We start from the raw sequence: 20,600 nt of genomic DNA, 5'->3' as shown, positions 1-20,600 counted from the left end.
GAGGAAGACTTCCAATTAATAGTGATTTGTTGAAACGCGACTGCTAATAATAAATCAACAATACGAACAGAAGAATCAGTCACATCCCAGCAAGGTGAAAGACTTCCCAAAAAGACATGGGTGGGGGAAAAAGGAATACAGGTGTGAAAAATAACATTAATTTGTGCCCAAACCTGTAACCAAAAAGCATGTACATTTTTGCAAAGAAATAACATATGAAATAGATTAGCATTGGGTAAAGACCAACATAAGCCTGGAGTGGCAGGAAATCGCTTATGAAGAGTAGTAGGTGTCTGAAGCAGTCGGTTGTAAATGAAAAATATAGATTGCGCCAAGGACGCCGCTCTAGAAGATTTATGGACTTTTATCCAAATCTTGTCCCATAGAGATATCGGCTATGATGTAGAAAAATAATTTTGCCAATGTTCCTCCACCTTTGACTTGGGTCTAGGGAGTGTATGCGCATGAAGGTGTTTGTAAATAGCAGAAGCTTTAGGAGTAGCTTGTAGAATAGAGTGAAGTTGAAGGGTAGGGTTAGGTGGAATAGGGGAAGAGGTCACCTGCAAGAGCTTCGTATAAACCTCCATAACCGCTGCTTTGAGAAGAGGATATTTGGAAGCAAATGAGGAAGGTAAATCAAAAGTGGAACTTAAGGCAGGAAAAGGCAAAAATACGGAATGGGAGAAAAGCTGCGATATCCAGAGCAGTCCCTTGGACCTTCAAGATTTCCAGTAATAGGGTTTACCTCGAATTAGAAGCTATTTATTATGCCAAATAGGAGAGGAGAGAAAATCAGCAACCTTCATAGGGGGTAGAATTCAGTTTTTTAATCCAATAAAATTCAGCTCTCAATCTTTGTTTCACAGGATCCATGTCTCTGCGCTGTGGAATAGTCCCCAAAATCATGAATCTTAATTGTGCTTCCTTCAAATGGCGAGCTATAGTTGATTTCATGTTGGCAAGACGTATATTGCTCTTATGTTCGGTGATCCGAACTTTGATTTTGCGTTCTGTTTGGCCCTCATAAATTTTGCCACACGGGCATTTGATGGCGTAGATACAGTTGGTAGTGTCACAAGTACTAGTATGATGCAGTTCAATTTGATTGCCTTTCGTGGGGGTGGGTGAACGTGTTGCCCACAATGAGGTTACTACAGTGAGTGCAGTTTTGAAAATTGCTTACTAAATATTGAGTGCACAGGGATAACACAGTTTCTCATTGTTATAAGTGTGTGAAGAGACCACGCTGTCCAAATTGCACTTCTTAAAATGTGGGGGTCATCAAGGGTCATCAGTAAGACCAACTCTGTTTAACTTGAATGATCTGCTGCTGGCAGAGATAATGCAGGCTTATTCAACTGTGTTCTATGTAGATGATACACAGATTGTCATCTCCCTCTCCCCACATAGAAGAGACTTCTAACCACCTTAAGGGCTGCTTAAAGCAGATAGTCGACTGGATGTCTTTGAGTAGTCTCAAATTAAGCGGAGAAAAGACAGAAGTGCTTGTGGTTGGAAATAATTCAGCTCATTGGCTGGAACAGGGCTGAAGTGACAACCTTGGAATGCAACCCGCATCTACATCAGTGGTCAAGAGCTATGGTTTTTGGATTGACAGCAAGCTTTCTATGGAGGTCAAGATTTGGAAATTGGCATCAAACTGTTCGGATCACTCAGGATACTTAGAAATATGTTAAGATGGTTGCCAAAACTCTCACGTAGAGTGGCAAAGTCTGGTAATATCACAACTAGATTATGGAAACTCTCTAGATCTGAGAAGTCCCAAATCTGTTATGAAAAGCCTCTGGGTAATTTAAAACTCTGCATTCCAGATTCTACTAAAACTTTCAAGCGCCAGTTGATTACTTCAGCCCTAGAGGCCTTGCACTGGCTTCCAGTACACAAGAGAATCCAGTTGAAATCTCTTTGGGGCGTATTTACAAGCCCATTACGCCTCTGGTGCGTCACTTTTTTTGACGTACCGGCGGCGCTGTGTGCCTGCCTATATTTAACAGGCCACATAAAGCCACCCTGCGTGGCTTTTCATGGCCTTGTAAATATGGCCCCCTTTCATGCATTACTCTGAAATGGGTTTTGTAGTAGATGTTCCCACACAACATCCATGGAACCTGACACATTCCCACATTTACAAAATTTTGTACACCTGGGAATGCGTCAGATTTCTACACCGCCCTAGTGGAGGCATAAGGGAGGCAAAACGAGGAGAAATACCTTTATTTCTCCTAATCTCTCCTTTTTCCGTATGTGTTGCATTCTTCATCACACATAGAAAGAGGAAAACACTTATCGTGATTGTTTTTGTGCAGGAAGGTGTCCCTGCATGACCTGGACAGGGCTCTGACCCACTACAATGGTTTTCTTTGGCCACTCAACCTCTAATTCTAGGTCAAGAATTGTTGGGCTTCCGGGTTGTCTCCAAGGGATGATTCCCATGATCTTGTTTTTGCCTCCCCTGCCATGGTGTTCAACGGGGTATTATTGGTGTGGGTTCAGGTATGCTGGTCCAATTGGGGGGCCAGCATGGGAAGTGGATGGATTGCTGGGGTTTTGTCTGTTGTCTCCTATCCCTGTGGCTTTTGCTGCACTACCACCTCCTCCTCCTGCAATTTTAAGGCTTAGTCTGAAAATTCTTCACCTTACTTCTCTGCCAGCGAGCCCGCTGCTGCACCTACTGTCCTAGGTCCCAAGATGAATAAAGTATCTGACTTTCTTGGAATGTTAGGGGCCTCAATAATGCAATAGGGTTAGAAAGATCACTGCATTCATGAAGCGCCATAGTGTGTGTTAGAAATGGGGGTCTCTAGTTGGCAGAGGTAGGTATTATTGTACAAATTGGGGCCTTTGCCTCTAGTCAGGGTAAGGGGGATGCACTTCTAAAATAACCCCTGCTCACCCCCTTGGTCGCTTGGCACAAGCAGACAGACTTATCTCAGAGGCAGTGAGTAAAGCATTTGTGAACACATACAGTAATACAGTGAAAAAACTACAAATGGACACCACACCAGTTTAAAATACAAGTAATGTTTATCTATACTAAAACAAGAACAAATGACAAAAAATCCACAATACAGTATTAAAAATATGATTCTCAAAAGGTAGAAACATTTCAGTTCCAAGAAAATGTGAGATGCAAAACATTTACACAAAGTACCTTAGATGCGTGGAAAAATGCAAGCAAAAAGGGACGCAGGGAAGGTGATGCGCCGTTTCCTTACACTCAGGGAAGGTGATGTGTTGGTTCCTTGCTCTGGGGGGAGGTGATGCATCGGTTCCTTACTCCTGCGCAGGGGAGGTGAGGCATCGGTTCCTTACCAGAAAGGAGGTGATGCTTCAGTTTCTTACTGCTTGGGGAGGTGATGTATCGTTTTTTTACTGCACGATGCGACAGACTTGACGCTTTGATGTGTTCAGTGACGATCCACCGAGATGCTTCGGTTCTTTTCCAACTGGGTTTACGTTAGAATCGGTGTGGTGATCTTGGACATCAGAAATCGGTGCACAGGACTCGTCGCACGGCAGACACTTCAGCCGCAAGCAGGCGTTGCATAAGAAATTTTGTATTGCACCGCTGCGATGCATTGGAAACAGACAATGCGACGATTTTCACAGTTCTTGCAGTTTTCAGTCCCGAAACAACCTCCAGAGGCCCAGAACACTGGCGGGCACCTCTCAACAGGTCAGAACTCCTAGCAGAGGAGTTCAAGGGGGACTGGGGGTGAAGTCTTTGTGTCCCTGAGACTTCGGAACAGGAGGCAAGCTCAATTCAAGCCCTCAAGCAGGGAACAAAGCAAACAGCAAAGTCCTTTCTGCTTTCCTTGGCAGCAAGTAGCCACTGCAGGCCAACCCCAGACAGCAAACAGCACAGGGGCAGTATTCCTACTCAGCTTCTCTGACTCTTCTCCTTGGCAAAGGTTCCTCTAGATTCCCAGAAGTGATAGAAAAGTCTGGGGTCTAGGCCACTCTATTAATACAGTAAATCTCTTTCTTCTCTAGTGCAGAGAACCTCTTTGCCCAGCTAATACCAGTTCTGTCCTCTCTGGTGCATCTTCCTGGCAGTGGGTGGAGACAGCATTGTGGGAGGCAGATCAGGCCCATTCATGTGAATGGAAATCTCCTCACCCGACTCTAAATGCAGCCAAGGTCTATTCATCCCAGCCCTGGCTCATCCAGACTCTCTGGAGCCACTGCACTTCCCCATTACCTGTCATTCCAAAGCCAGATAGTCAATACATAACCTAGCAGAGGCACACTGGATGGTTAGGCAAGAAAATACCTACTTTCTAAAAGTGGTATTTCCAAACCCAGAATGTAAAAATCACCCTCATTAAAAGATGCATCTTAACATTCTGAGATCAGGCATATAAAACTTTATTTTCTTATCTTGTTCGCTGGGCTTATATGCTTATAAGAGGTTATAAGCAAACTCCCCATTCTATCCTATGGCAACAGATAGCCTTACTATAGTGAAAGACGAAATTGGCAATATTTCACCATCAGGACATGCCACACACATCAGGGCCTGACCTACCTTTCATATACCCTGCACCCTGCCCAAAGAATTACCTTGGGCCTACCTTAGGGGTGACTAACATGTAAGAAAATGGAAGGTTTGGGCCTGACAAGTGAGTGCACTTGCCAAGTCAACATGTAAGTACCAAACGGCACAAATATACTTAAGTGGCAAATCTGAGTTACATTTACAGGCTGCTTATGTGGGTGGCACAATCAGTGCTGCAGGCCCACTAGCAGCATTTGATTTACAGGCCCTGGTCACACACAGTGCACTGTACTAGAAACTGACTAATAAATCAGATATGCCAATCATTGAATCACCAATCCATAACAACAATTTACAGGGAGAGCATATGCACGTTAGCACTGATCAGTAGTGGTAAAAGGCCCAGAGTCATAAAACCACCAAACAACAGGTCAGAAAAAATACAAGAGGAAGGCAAGTTCTGGGATGACTCTGCAAAAAGGGCAAAGTCCAACAGTGTGGTTATGTGTATGCTTTACGAACTGCACCTTACTGGGACCACCAGAACGCGTCAGCGAGCTGGATGGTTTGGTGAATGCAACACAGCTCTTTACTCTAAATGTGCCTGGGGGTGGCAATTTTCATCCTCAAAGAGATTCCATGGTGTACACGAACTGTGTTATATGATCTTCTGGGTCGCTGCGTACAACCGCCCCATCCATCTTTAATCAGTTTATAGACCCAACACAGACTACCCTAACTTCTTTGCTGAAGTCTGGTGTTTAGCTTGATCACGGGATTGACAGCAGTAGTACAGTTACACCTCCACGCCCAAATGCTTCTGCACCACTATACTCAATAAAGTTAGATAATCTCCTAGTAGATCTCTGGTGCACCAGATCGGATAGGGAGGGCATCTGTATAACCACTACACACAACACTTAGTCCCGTATTGATTTGTGGTTGGCTACCCGAGATGTTGACTTGTGGTCCCACCAAGTTTCCCACTGCCTGCGCACACTCTCCGGCCACGCCCCTGTTATATTGAAACTGTATATTCCTGGTAATATACAGCACTAGTTTATTTGAGGCCTATCCTGTGGCACCCACTAAGGACCAGGTATTTCTAGAAGAGGTAAGGGTCGCCATAGTTGATTATTTTGAACACTGTGGGACTTCTATTGAGTACTCCACTATTCTCTGGGAAGTGTTTAAGGTCGCCATTAGGAGGCTTTGCATTCCAAAGCAATTTGGGATTCTGCGTACTTTACGAAGAGAATTGCCCACTCTAGGGACAGAGATACATGACCTTGAATGACACCATTTTGCTGAGGGGGGCGTAGCCACTCTCTCACACATTAGGTCCAAGCTTCACCTGTTTGAGAACTTTGCACTAAGGTTCAAAGGTATGTGTGTGGCTCTAAGCAACTTGTTTGTTGGCCAGCAAAATTCATGCAATATTTAACTGCTTCTTTCTTGTAAAATTTGAATATTTTCAAATAACAAATTAGAGTTTGACTAGACGTTTTCACAATATGAACCTTATGTACAAAATCATTTTTCAGTAGCAAATCCTGCAATTCCGTAAAGCATTTTAAATAATAGAGAGGTTGTAAAGGGGCATCCTTTCCTACTTGCACTTTGCAACACGATATATCAATGGTTTGCGAAAGCAATTGTGTTTGCAAACTATTGCAATTATACTGATTCCTCAAAGGAAGACACCGCTCATTTGCAAAGGGGAAGAAACATTTGTCCCAAATGAAACTTATCTGGAGACCTTGGGGAAGAAGTTAGAGGTCTCAAGTGGGGCAATTTTTAAATCAGCACCAGTTCCTTTAAGTAACATTGACTCATTTAAATAATGTTTCATATTTGGGACTACAAATAGAAAGATGGTTCTCTGCTGTTCCTTGCTGGTCACCATCCCACTGTAAGGCAGGTCGTGCTGCAGAACCATGCATCTGGAGATTTTGTGACACAACCTATAGTACATAGGTTGCATCTCAACATGAAAGACTGGACCCCAGAGTCAGTGTGCAGTTCGAAGACATTTTCTGCACAGAGTCTGTTCATGCATCTAGCCTCTAGAGCAGTACCCGCAATACACAGTTATATAACACATTTTTCTCAGTGTTTGTTTACCCTACTTCCTTTAACTTTTTTCGATGCTGATGACGCAACCGCTCCTTCATCAGCCGCGGTAGCGCTGTGCTGATGACGGAGCGGTTCCGTCATGGCCCGCTCGCCACGCCTGCGCGGATCGGTTTCCGCGCATGCACTGGGCGTTCCATTGAGCGGGCGGGGCCATGACGGAACTGCTCCGTCATGAGCACAGCTCAACCGAGGCTGGTGAAGGAGCGGTTCCGTCACCAGCATGGGCGCACCGCGTGGCCGCCCCGCCCCCTTAGCGCTGCGGCGGAATAGCCGCCGCAGCGAAGGTGTTAAGCTGTTAAATATGCCCTGGCTATGACACTCCAGATTTGAAATAAGTGATGAATCAGGCAACTCCCAACCGTCATAAGTAGAATAATCAAAGGGTAAGGGGAGCCCGGAGCACCCACTCACCCGGGTCTCAGTGATGATACATGGAATAAAGTAGAACTGTTAGAAGTGGATTATGCGAATATTAAACTATAATTGTATTCCTCATGTATTGATTTTGTGTTCTGGTTACTGTACGATGTCCCGCATCTGCATTGTAAAGGTATGCATTTCTAAAAAAATATAAATACAAATATTTATTGAAAAAACCGAAGTTTTTGAATATGTTTTGTAAATTCCAGCACATCACATACAGTATCTAAAAGAAGAAAGACATCACATCTACTCACATCTCTGTCCAGGACACGGCCCGTGCTGTTCAGGAAGAGCCTCTGGGTAGCCGGTTCCAGAATCACCCAGTAATCTACATTATCCTTCAGGGATAGGATAATAGTAGGGTTAGGTCCGCCAGCAGTTCCTTTGATTTGCATATTGTCTACCAAAATAGTGCCTGCAAAAACAAAAAATATTCACATAAAAATCGTAATATCGACTAACTTTAAATGTGCTTGGACAGCCCCACTCTTCACCATCTATTAAATAACCACACTGTGCATGATTTATCAAAGGGGGCACTGTGCTTTGAAATGCTAATAGGGGGATGCTGAAGTAGCAAGTGTTTAATGAGGGAGACATGTGGCAGCTTTCAAATATGTGCATAGATGGTAGTATTTGCATAAGAGATGCTATTTTTTCTGTCACTTTTGAACTGCTGATACTGCAGCAGCTGAATATTTAGCCTTTCCTCACGAAAGGCAATTGGGCCTTTCATACTTGTTTCATGTTGATGAATAGGCCCAACAGGGAATGCCAAATGCTATCGATTTTGGAGAGAACATTATTGAAGCTTGACATAAAGAGACAAAGTCGTCGGCTTAAATTTTTGTTAATGCTAGACTCCTCCAATTTATAAAAATAGCTTTGTTATAGTTCGCTTATAATTTAGCTTTTTCAAAGGTCATGCAATAATCGAAATACTTACTGAGAAAACACATGGAATTAGTTTTGGGGACACAAGAGCTATTTAGAAGATATGTACACCATTTTATATTTGAAGGCAAGATATAGCAAATTGGGGTTTAAACCTGCTGACCTTAAAAATGCACTTTCATTTACTTTGTTGCCAGCCAAATCGAATTAAAGTCTGTATTTCGTTTCTATTTTTTGTGATATGTGTTGCTTTCTAACTTAGAATAAAGTGCTGCTGACAACAGGACAGTTAGAGCTTGGCATATTTAGGTAGCAGACATAAAGGAAAATGTTTAATACAATGATTCAAACTTCTTTGGCAGTAGTGATAGAGATGATTGGAGACTGTGTGGTATGCAGTTGTAGAATATGATGTGGCACACAAAACTACTAGGGGGCGTATCATTGAAAGGGTGGACTATCCCCGTTTGCGCCATGATGCACCTTTAAACAGGTTTTCCCAGCACAAACAGGGACAGTGAGCCACATAACAATTAATGTTATTCTCTCAGGGCAGCAATTATCCCACACTGCCACCAGGGCAGCACATTTAATGACGTACAAAGCGGCTACATCAAAGCTACTCCTTATTTCTCTGTGCAACAACCCGCCTGCACTTTGAAGAGGGGGAAAAGATCCTCTTGCATGCAAGTGCAGTAAGTGACTGCACCGGCTTGCAGGGGGATGTCTGAAGGGTCCATGGAACCCCCTGTTAACCCTCCAGAGTTCTATATTCAGAAGGCACTCAGACATTGCGTCACCAATTTTTGGCACACTGTGAATGCTTTTAAGGGTCTGTTTATATCTGTGCATGCATTTATAATATGGCAGGCAGAGTCAATGAGTTTTTCTCATTTGCATGGCTTCACACTACATGTGCACCAACACTATTGTATTACAGAAAGGGCTGCACAAGTATCTGCAGCCCCTTTGTGAATATCATTGTGCCCCTGGGGTACACAAATCGGGCACACAAGCCATTTGCGCCCCTGTGGCACAATGTATAATACGGCCCTAGATGTATAGGTTTGCTAGAGCAAACTTCTGGTTTGGAACCAGAAGTACCCAAATCCTGTCCCTGTTTCCGAACAGATTGTGAGATGCTAGGAATGCCTGAAATATTAATTTAACTCCCAAAGAATGATCAATCTTGAACATTAAACAAAGAGTAAATGCTACTTAAAAACGGATACTGATTCACAAAACTATTTCCAGTTTCAAACCTTGTGATTCACTAAGTCACAGGATATACAATTGTAAATGGGAATTCTTACTCACAAAAGGACTTCCCATTTTATAAATGGGTTCTGCCAATTACTGCAAATCACGATTAGGAATGGGCATTAAAAGGGCACACCCTTCTAACTACAATTGACAGTGTTACAAAGCACTGGTTTATGATAACAATTAAGCCTGCAAACTATTCCTAAGCCAAGTTGGGGAGGTATCTGATTTGAAAAGGGAAAGCTTGCCCTGTTAATGATGGTGACCAATTTAGGTATTCCATCTGGTGCTTACCCTTGAATGACTTCAAAAGTTATAAATTAATTAATAAGAGTAGTTTTACATAGAACTGACAGTAATAAGTGAATTTCGAATACATATACCCCAAGAGGGCATAATACATACATAAAATCAAGTGATAAATAAGAAAACATGTGCATGCCGTATGAGTTTGAGCGGCAGGGTTATAATTGCTTGATCTGAGCTGAAGGTAATTTTATTAAATTCTCTACAACCAACTACAATGTTGATATAATAAAGTTAGATCAAGAGATCGTAGTAGAGACTAGCGGTGTGTTTTCTCTCCCCAAAATGTTTTTTGTTACATGGTTTTAGGCTACAACAAATCATCTTATAGCTCAGCATGTTATGCCTGTATCAAAGTATTCTTTGGCAAGATGCTACTGCATTACAGGCACACCAAGCATGAATGTCTGTCAAATTCCAGAGGGAATTATAGATGTTTTTAATTTAACTTTAGTTCAAAATGTATAGAATCTGAGAATGGCACTGCAAGGAACTCACCTTGCTACTACGTAAGAATCGAAACAGCTGTTGCAGTAAGGCAAAGGCATTGAAACAGTGTCTGCATGTGTAATATCCATATGTGGTGTCAGAGAGTACCGGCTAACGAAATAAAATATGAGGGGGTGGGAACATCACTACATGGAAAAAAGCATCAGCTAAACTAAAACATGCCTCCAATAACTGATCCTTTTTATGAAGTATGGGACAGGTGAACAAACACATTCTCGGAAAATCACATTGTATGCAATTGCAAAATAGTATTTTGAAATGTACAAAACACTTTTTTTTCTGACTTGTGAAGGGATAGGGGACTGAAAGAGATGCCCTTCTCCTATTGAGACCGTAATTGTGATAAAAAACAAATGATCACATTCTGCTATCAAAAAATGCAGTGGTATCAGATCTGTAAAGGGAAAACTAGGAGGAGGGCTTCCCTTTTGGAAACACAGTTGAATAGCATTCGGGTGAGGGGATGTTCCCAAATGGGAAACATTTTTTAAAAGTAGACCTGTCCCTTTAAGGAAATCGATTGCCTAAATAATATTGCTTTGTGGCAATGCAAATCGAATGATAGTGGTCTACTGCCCCTATAAACAGCACCACCTCTTTATTGCAGGCATAAAATAGAAGGCTGCAACCGCAAAAGTGTTTTGTGACCCACGACAAATGTACATTTTCTGGTGCAACCTATTGCAAATTGGTGCCTTCGCAAATTGCATACCTGTTCGCAAACCAAGTGGTGCACGATTTGCCATCCCGGTTTGCAAACAGGTCTTTGTATCTTCAACCCTAATTGATGGACTTGAACATTCCTTGAAGGCTGTTTTTTGTGATGCAGTTTAAGTGCAATGAATCTACATAGATGATCAAGCTGTGCCTAAGAAACTCCTATAAGATGTGGGCAACTCAAACTACCTATGGATTTCTCATGTTTTACAAGACGAATATTAACTGCTGTGACAATAATATATTCTGTATCTGTGGATACAATAGTTCTTTTTTCTAATGTTATTGTTTTCATTATGGTTTGATCTCATAGAGAGTCATTAACAGTTAACTGCTGGGACATAGCACAAGTGGGTAACAGCGCTTGTTAGCCAGTATTGCTATGTCATAAAGGAAATACCGGTTGGTCATGCTAGGTGTAGTGTCCTGTAACGTTCTAGTTTATCTCACGAACGCGCACCCATGCACCCGCAGGCCAGGCGTGGCCTGCAGCATACAATAAAAGGAGGGCGCGCGCTCGAGCACGTCACTTCCGACAGTGACCCTGTGTCCGAGTATCCTTGCTGCTGCGGCGCTGCCAACCCCCGCGCAAGGGCGCCAAGTCACTGAGGCCACTGGTGGCCCCAAAAGGCCAGGGCAGAACACTGGCGACGAGCGGAGGGGGCCCGACCCTCGATCGCACACCCGTGACACCTCGGAGCTGGCTCGCTCCTTCCCGCGGTGCCTACCTCGCTCCTGCGTCCTTCTGCAACTGGCCGCGCTGGGGACTTGTGTGCCTGTCTGGGCCTTCACTTCAGGCCTGCCCACCCCACTGACCACTGCGCGAAGGCCACCTGGGGCGGAGGACCCCCCCTGCATCGAGGGGTGTCAAGCGCAACTGCTGGGTGCTGAGCCGGCCCGCCTGTTGCGACTACATGCTGTTTCTCACGCATTGCGCGTGAGACGTGGATCGGCCCGGTGCCCCATTTTCCTCACGCATTGAGCGTGTGATGCCTGAAACAGCCTGGAAGCAAGGTCAGTGGTGCCAGGGGTTGAGGACTCCAGCGGAGGGCGTGCCTGCCCCGCCCCTGAGTGACCCCTACTGTGACCAGCAGCAGTGCAGCTGTGGTACCTGCACGCCACACCCTGTATGCTCTTAGAGCTCCTCGTCCCCAAGGGAGAGACACGCCCTACGGCAGGATCATCACGTGGCGCCCCGAGGCCTACCACCACGACGGCAACTCGGAGGTGAGCTGCGCAACGTCGCAGGGTGTGCGCAAGGGAGGATAATAGCAAGAGAGACTTTCTAGCAACCCTGGGGTTCCACCACCATGGCGGATGAAGACGCACCAGGGCCGGTTATCAACATCCCATTCCAGCATGCTGCGACAGGGGTACTGCCTCCATTTAGCGAGGCGGCGGACCCGTCTATGGCTTCCCCGAGATGGAAGATATGGCTAGAACGATTGGAAAATTACTTCATCGTCACAAGGGAAACAGATAAAGCGGTGAAGCGGTCACTTCTACTACACTACGCAGGCGATGAGATATTCAGACTGTTCAAACACCTGTCCAATACTGGAGATGATTACGATGCAGCGGTCGCCGCGCTGAACGCCCATTTCGACCCCCAACTGAATGTAGACTTCGAGGTCTTCAAACTGGGCCAAGCGCATCAAAGGGAAGGTGAGACGATGGACCAATTCCATGCCCGTGTCAGAGAGCTGGCCAGCTCCACCGATGAAGACCAACCAAGGGCCATAAGACGGCAGATCATCCAGGGATGCCGGGACAAAACACTGAGAGGAGCGATCCTACGCAAGCCAGGCATAACGCTAGAAGACATCTTGAGCCTTGCTAGGTCCCATGAACTCTCGAGCGTCAGGGCCTCCGCCATGGAACAGGCACTCCACCAACCACAGGCCAAAGCAGAGGCCATCAAAGTAGAACGGGCGGACGCAGTACGACCCCAGCCACGGGGACCACCGCAAAGGGAATATCGGAGAGATCCACCGCGGGCGCCATGTGGGTATTGCGGACATGAACCTCATGGGGCAAAAGACTGCCCAGCTCAAGGTAAAACTTGCGCGAACTGTGGGATACCAAATCATTTCGCCTCGGTGTGCCGCAAAAGGAAAATGACGAAACCATTTCGGAGGCCACGGGCACCCACAAAAGCCGTCCGTCAACTATCGTTGGAAGAGGCAGCATCAGCCAGAGCAGAGAAACACCTTCCTACGGTGTACGATGACTCGGATATCGGAGGATGAAGAGGCGTACATCGTGTCGTTCGCACGAGAGCTAAAACAGCGACGACTGCCACAGCCCACGTGCATTGTGCAAATGGCGGGAAACGAAGTTAAGGCCATAATTGACACTGGAGCTACTGTAAATGTAATGGGCTTGCAGCAATTCAATAGACTACGCCCACGGCCTGAAATATTACCGTCCAAGACCAGGATCTTTGCTTATGGAGCGGACACTCCCTTGCCTCTAAAAGGAAAGATAACAATACCAATTCAGGCCGATGAGACACAAGTAATGGCAACAATCCACATCATCAACCGTGAAGCCGATACTTTGATCAGCAGTCACACAGCAGAGGACTTGAAGCTCATCGCCTTCGCCAACCAGATAAGATCACACCAGGTGGATGAACTTTTGACGCGGTTTCCTGAACTGTTCCAGGGCCTAGGCTGTATCAAATGCGAGCCTATCAAACTGCACATAGATAAATCAGTCACTCCCACCGCCTTGCGGCACCGCCGAGTACCTTTCCATCTACCCCCACTGGTGGAAAAAGAACTGGAGAAACTAGAGACTCTCGGGGTCATCGAGAAAGTCACGGGGCCCACACCATGGGTGTCACCCATGGTGATTGTAGAAAAGCCCAAGCAACCCAGCGCCATCCGCCTGTGTATCGACATGCGATTGCCAAACGCCGCCATCCGGAGAGAGAGACATCTGACCCCGACTATGGATGACATTGTTGCTGACGTAAATGGGTCGAAGTGGTTCTCGAAGATAGATCTAAACGCCGGATACCACCAACTGCCCCTAGCGGAGGAGAGTCGCTTCATAACCACCTTCAGCACTCACCTGGGTCTCCGGCGTTACAAACGACTAAACTTCGGCATTTCGTCAGCGGCGGATGTGTTCCAAAATACCATTCGTGAACTCCTCTCAGGATTACCGGGGGTCATCAACGTCAGCGATGACATCCTGATACACTCTGCCACCGCATCAGAACACCACAAGCACCTGAGAGACGTCCTGAAAAGACTCAGCGCCCATGGAGCAACACTCCATAAAGAGAAATGCCAATTCTTTCAGAACCTCGATAGAATTCTTCGGCTACGTGTTATCAGGAGGGCATTCAGATTGATCCAAAGAAATCCAAGGCCATCAAAGACGCCCTTGCGCCAAAATCCCCGACGGAGGTAAGAAGCTTCCTTGGCATGGCCACATACTGTGGCCGGTTCATACCGGGTTTAGCCACCAGGAGTGAACCGCTGCGAGCGCTAACGAAGACGGATGTCTCGTGGCAGTGGGGCCCGAGGGAAGAAGAGGCCTTCCGGGGGATCAAAGAAGCGCTTTTGGAAAAAGCCACGCTATCCTACTTCGACCCCAAGAAGCGCACAGAGGTGATTGTGGACGCCAGCCCAGTGGGACTCGGCGCGGTCCTGACCCAAGAACATGAGCCCGGCCAATGGACGGCACTAGCGTTTGCCAGCAAGGCCCTGACCCCGACAGAGACCAGGTATGCCCAGATCGAGAGGGAGGCTCTTGCCATCAAGTGGGCCTGCGGCCACTTCCACCTCTACTTACAAGGACACCCGTTTGTAATGGTCACAGACCACCAACCACTAGTGTCCCTTTTCAAAGGAACCGCTCCACACCCCCTACCTCGCATTGAACGGTGGGTAATACAACTACAGTCCTACGAGATGGAGGTCACCTATCGACCGGGAGCCAAGAATCCCGCGGACTATCTGTCACGCCACCCATCTCCACAGGAACAGGAATCAATGGAGGATGACCGTGAGGAGTACGCTCAGTGGGTGGCCCTTGCGTCATGCCAGAACAGCATGACTATAGATGAGATAAAAGAAGCCGCGGCAGACGACAAAGTGTACCGGAGGACGATCCAGGCAGTGCAGGATGGCTCGTGGACAGAATACCTGCGCCCGCCCACGTCCTGGGGCGCGGAAGACAAAGAATCACTCACAAGGTTCTGGCGGATCCGGCATGAGTTGAGTGCCACGGAAGACGGAGTGCTACTGAGGGGCTCACAACTAGTTATACCCCACAGCCTGAGACACCGGGCCATACAATTGGCCCACGGAGGACATCAAGGCTCGACGAAAATGAAGGCACGCATGAGAGAGAAGGTCTGGTTTCCCGACTTGGAGACCAGGGTGGAAGAATACGTACGTGGGTGCATGGCCTGTCAGCTGACCAGTGACCTGGAGAGACCCGTGCCCATAATCACAGAAGAAGCCTGCACCTCCCCTTGGACCAAAATCAGTATAGACTTCGGAAGTTTTCCGGGAGAAGGACACACACTGGTCGCCATTGACTCCTACTCTAAGTATCCAGTAGTGGAGAGAGTTGTCTCCACGGCATACGCTCACGTGGGACCGGCGCTAGAAAAGATCTTCTCCATGTTCGGCTACCCATCGGAGATCCGAAGCGAGAATGGGCCGCCGTTCCAAGTTGCAGAATTCGCCACGTTCCTCACAACCAGGGGAATTCAACACCGCCGCATCACCCCTCAGTGGCCACAAGAAAACGGAGACGTGGAGAGGTTTATGCGGACTCTCAATAAGGTATTCCGAATCGCTCTGGTGGAACAAGCTGATCCCGAGCAAAGACTACACAAATTCATGAGGGAATACAGAGGCACACCCCACTGCGCGACACAAAGAAGCCCATGGACCCTGATGTTCCAAGGGCCACGGAGAGACCTCCTCCCGACTGCGCCAGGATGGGTGCCATCCCCGGCTGACATGGAAGAGGCCCAGTCACGTAGCGGACAAGAGAACCAACGTGCCAGTACGCACAGGAGGGCCCAGCCGAGGAGCCTCAGCCCGGGGACCCGAGTGATCATTCGTAACAGACGTCCTGGTGGGAAGTTCCAAACCCGATACGAACCAGGCCCGTGGACCGTCACGTCTACCAAAGGTACCATGGTCACAGCCAAAAGAGGAGGAGAGGAAATATCACGAAACACGTCATGGTTCAAGACGCTTCCGCAGGAATCCAGTCAGCAACCGGAAGCGGCAGGTGAGGAAGCCCGACCCACTGGAGTGGCAACGACCAACGAAGAAAACGTCAATGTCCCGGAATGCCGAGTGGAAGAACGTGACTCCGCAGCAGCGCCCCAAACACCGGCGGCTGCAAACAGAGACACTTACCAGACTAATGAAGGTGGTAGAGGCAACGCCCGAAAATACAATCTGAGGCCTAACCCCCCACCGAGCCGGATGCTCAAAGACTATGCCTGCCGACTGATGTCCTGAGACCCACACCAAGGGACACGCAAGTACTCAGGCATTCCCATCTCACATGTTATAAGACTGAATCCGTTCTATCGTTATCTGTTTGAAAAACATTTGCAAGTTGGATAGGGATGTAGTGTCCTGTAACGTTCTAGTTTATCTGACGTACACGCACCCATGCACCCGCAGGCCAGGCGTGGCCTGCGGCATACAATAAAAGGAGGGCGCGCGCTTGAGCACGTCACTTCCGACAGTGACCCTGTGTCCGAGTATCCTTGCTGCTGCGGCGCTGCCAACCCCCGCGCAAGGGCGCCAAGTCACTGAGGCCACTGGTGGCCCCAAAAGGCCAGGGCAGAACACTAGGCTCTCTGAGAGCCTGTCAGAGCAGTGCTAGAAAGCAGAGTGCACAGTTTTTAGAGCAAAGGAAAAGGACAGAAAGCAGTAGGGGTAGACCGCCGGAGACCATGTATAGTTAAAAAGAAAATTGGGCAGGAAGGAGAGTCCATGTTATGTACGGTTCCCCATTACTCCCTTTAACAGCCGTTGAAAGCAAGGGCTGATGCTTTTGTAGGCCATGCAGAACCTAAAATTAAAGATGGCTAAAAAAGGGATTTTGATGATATTTGTTATCCACGGGGTCTGAGTGACTTCATAAACAACCTGAGCTTTGCTCTCCTTGTCTATTTGATGTCACTCAGAACCCTTTGGTAAAATACATCCCAATAATTCACAGTTACCCGTCTATAATTCTAAATATAAAAAAGGGAAAAGATTAAGAAAGTTCTTAAAGCATATGGAAAATGCGATAATTTCCCGATTAAGATATTTAAAGGAGTTCACAGTTTTGGGAATGTTGGCTTTGATGCTGTAGGTAAAGGTGGGTAAGCTGTAAACTGTAGTAGAATGTATGTCATTCTGATTCTAGTTCCAGCAACTTTTATGACATAAGATAGCACACTTCTAAATAATGTTCTTTTCGAGAAGATATTGAATAATTTTTTTGTCGGCAAACTTTTGGTAAACCATTTGCCGGGGTGTTTGTGCAGAACATGCTCATATGCACGGCGTTCCAGTGTTCATACACGATATAAATGTACAATTCTATTATCTTGCTGGTCAGTGGTATGAAACATTGTTCTTGAATAAAAACTGGAACAGCGACTGTATATTTCGGATGGTAAGAGTGCACTTCGTTTTTGTGTGTTGCAGTTTACCAATTGCATGACATCGTAGCGTCAAACTCTACCAACAATACTAAAAATATCGGGCCTCATTTATGAGGCTATCCGTTACTTTTATGCCGCCGGTGCGTCACTTTTTGTGATGCACCAGTGGCGTAAAAATTGTGCTTTGTTCCTCCATATTTACAAAGTGACGCATCTAGGTAGATGCGTCACTTTGTAAACCCCTGTGCCGCATTATACCTGCCCCAGGTATAATGTATGCAAGGGGGGCGTTTTCACGTCTATAAGATTTCACTGCTCCACTTCTAGGACACAAATGCGTCAATATCTTACGCCTGCCTCACAGCAGGCGTAAGACTGACGCAGGGCCTTTCACATGGGCCTTGCCCCATGTGAAAGGACACATTGCTGGAGTCGCGTCACTTTTGTGACACACTCCAGAAATGCGTCACTTTTGCGCCTACAGATACGTCAGAAATACTGATGTATCTGTAACTCCTTGCGCCATGATGCGTCATACTGTAAATATGGCGCATCATTGGTGTCGCAAGGAGGGCGCAGTGAAAAGTGATGCATCGCTGTTTTCACGCAGCGATGCGTCACTTTTCATAAATGAGGCCCATCACTTTTAACCGTAATGAGGAGCGCACTTAATAGCTTGATGGTTCACCCTGCAATCAAATACCCTCAAAACTTTGAATTTATTGAAGACTAAGGGGTAGATGTATCAAGCTTTTTTCTTGTCGCAAACGCTGCGATTTGCAAAATAGCAGTGTTTGCGACAAGAAAAACGGGAAATGAGATGTATCATGCAAAAAGGTAGCAATATTAAGGAATCGCAAATTTTGCGATTCCTTAACATTGCGCAAGCATTTAAGAAATAGCAAATTGCGATTTCCTAAATGTCATGTATGAAACATTTCATTTTAGCGAATTTTGGCTAAGAAATCGCAAATTCCCACCAACTTGTAGTTGGTGGTAATTTGCGAATTCTTTTACAAATGCACTATATGCAAAATGTAAAGGTGCCATGTGACGCTCATACATGCCCTTAGGGCATGTATGTGCGCCATTTGCGCACATATGTCATTTTCAGGGGTGCACGAGGGTGTCCTTGAGACACCCCTGCACCCTTGAAATTATTCTCATTTTGCGATTCGCAAACTGCGAATCGCAAATTGAGAATAAATTCACATTCATTCCTATGGGCCTCCTGTTCCATAGAAATGAATGGGAAATTATTCCTTATTTACGATTAGCAATTTGCTAATCGCAAATAAGGAATATTAAGAAATCGCAAAAAAAATAGCGAATTTCTACATACATGCCATTTTGCAATTCCCAAAGAGCAATTCCTTAAAAATCGCTATTTGGAAATCGCAAAAGGGTATGTTGATACATCTAGCCCTTATTACTCCTAACAGTTCGGAATTCTAACACAAGGGCAACTGTGCCTCATTTAAGCCATCAAATAAATACACAGAGAATTAGATGTTTTATTTACATACAGCATCTAACCATTCAGATGTTTCTGCTTTGATCTGCACAGCCGAGAACAGTTCTGACTAAAACCAAGGAGCTAGTGCCTAGAGAAAACAATTCAGCACCAGGTTTCCCCGGAGCTCCACTTGTTTCTTCTCTTCTCCAAGCCCTGGCGTTCACATACCAGTATCGAACCACCTTTCAATGTACAAAGCAAAGGAGCAATACTTTCTTATCTTAGCTACCTCGCTAGCTAGTAGCTGTCCATCTGTTTACCTAAGGTCATATTCTTTTGACCTTTCGGAGCATTATAACAAAGGTTCACAGATGGAAAGATGCATCTGCATCTCAGTGGAATAAACGAGGGCCATTGAATGGCTACGCCAGTATGGATGAGCACCGCCATTCGTGGACTGATAGTATCGAAAGAAATGACTGAATCTTTCGAGAACAAACCCTTTCAGGAAGGTTTTAGAGAGCATGTTACACAGTAGGTGTGCTCTGGGAGTTGTGTGCAGATAAGCAACTGGCACATTGGCCTTTGAATCAGGATTCATTGTTTGAGTCTTTTTTTGCCCTGGCCCAGAACAAACATTTATCTGCACGTTTAATTTTGATCGTACCGAATATGTTGAATTTGCAACAAAAGAAAATAAAAAAATAAAAAATATATATATATATATATTTATTTTTTATGTTGGTTATATATTTATTTATTTATTTAATATACATTTTTTACAGCATGAGAATTGTCTTCAGCAATCTACAAAAAGGCTTCTAGGAAATATGTTTGAAATTCTTAAAGTCAAACCCTGAACGCTAATATTTCATACGAACACTGTATTAAATAATGCAATTCGTAAAATAATGACATTAATATTTATAATTGTATTTACCTAAACACCACTATTCTACTACCAAATCATCTTGTACAGTGATTTAAGATTGCAGGATACTCAATTTCCGAGTATCAAAAGCAACAATGCTGGATTTATAGTCAAATCTAAAGACACAGCTTGTCATGGTATACCATCAAATGCAGCCTTGATACCATCAATATGGCTGCTTTGTTTCTTTCCCTCTCTAGTTAGCTCTGCATAGCTATGTTGAGGTTAACAACGGTTTGTTGGTATCGGGGAACAGCGTTTACAATGCAACTTTTACCACACAGTACCTTTACCACGCAACTTTTACAACAACTTGCGCTGGGGGGCGCTGTAGGATAGGGAATAGTTTAATTTACTATCCAAAACCTTCCCTACTATCCACGGGGACTGGATTTGGAATAGTATATTAAACTATTCACTATCCAGCGCCCCCCAACGCAAGTCGTTGTAAAGACTTGCGTTGTAAAACCTGCGTGGTAAAGGCATGCGTTGTAAAAGCATTCGTAGTAACGACATACATCCGTTGGTATCTCTTCCTCCCTAGTTAGCAGCACAGAGCCGTCCAGGAGTTATCCTTATGTCTCTGTTGTATTTTTTCTCTTTTTATCTCTGGTTAGCAACTATAGCTACATAGAGGTTATCCATGCAATAGCTTGGTATTATGTCATCCCAGATTAGCAGTCTATAGCTAGATATAGATTATCCATATGGCTTCTTGGTATCGGTTCTCCCTAATTAGCAGCTGTAGCTATCTAGTTAGCCTTACGGCTCCTTGGTATCTGTTTTCTCTAATTAGCAG

The 20,600-nt window shown here is 45.5% G+C and overlaps 1 protein-coding gene across 1 annotated transcript in view; it reads right to left on the bottom strand.

Annotated features, from left to right (window-relative positions):
- Positions 1 to 20,600, bottom strand: part of PCDH15 (protocadherin related 15) — a 2,701,201-nt gene that overhangs the window by 2,131,439 nt on the left and 549,162 nt on the right. Inside the window, exon 4 of the mRNA XM_086921939.1 lies at positions 7,333 to 7,493. Within this exon, the coding sequence (XP_086778065.1) occupies positions 7,333 to 7,493 (161 nt within the window). The remainder of the gene's footprint in view (positions 1 to 7,332; positions 7,494 to 20,600) is intronic.

Source organism: Lissotriton vulgaris, chromosome 5 (assembly GCF_964263255.1).
Source record: "Lissotriton vulgaris chromosome 5, aLisVul1.2, whole genome shotgun sequence".
Classification (NCBI taxonomy): Eukaryota; Metazoa; Chordata; class Amphibia; order Caudata; family Salamandridae; genus Lissotriton; species Lissotriton vulgaris.
This window is presented reverse-complemented; position numbering and strand designations above follow the sequence as displayed.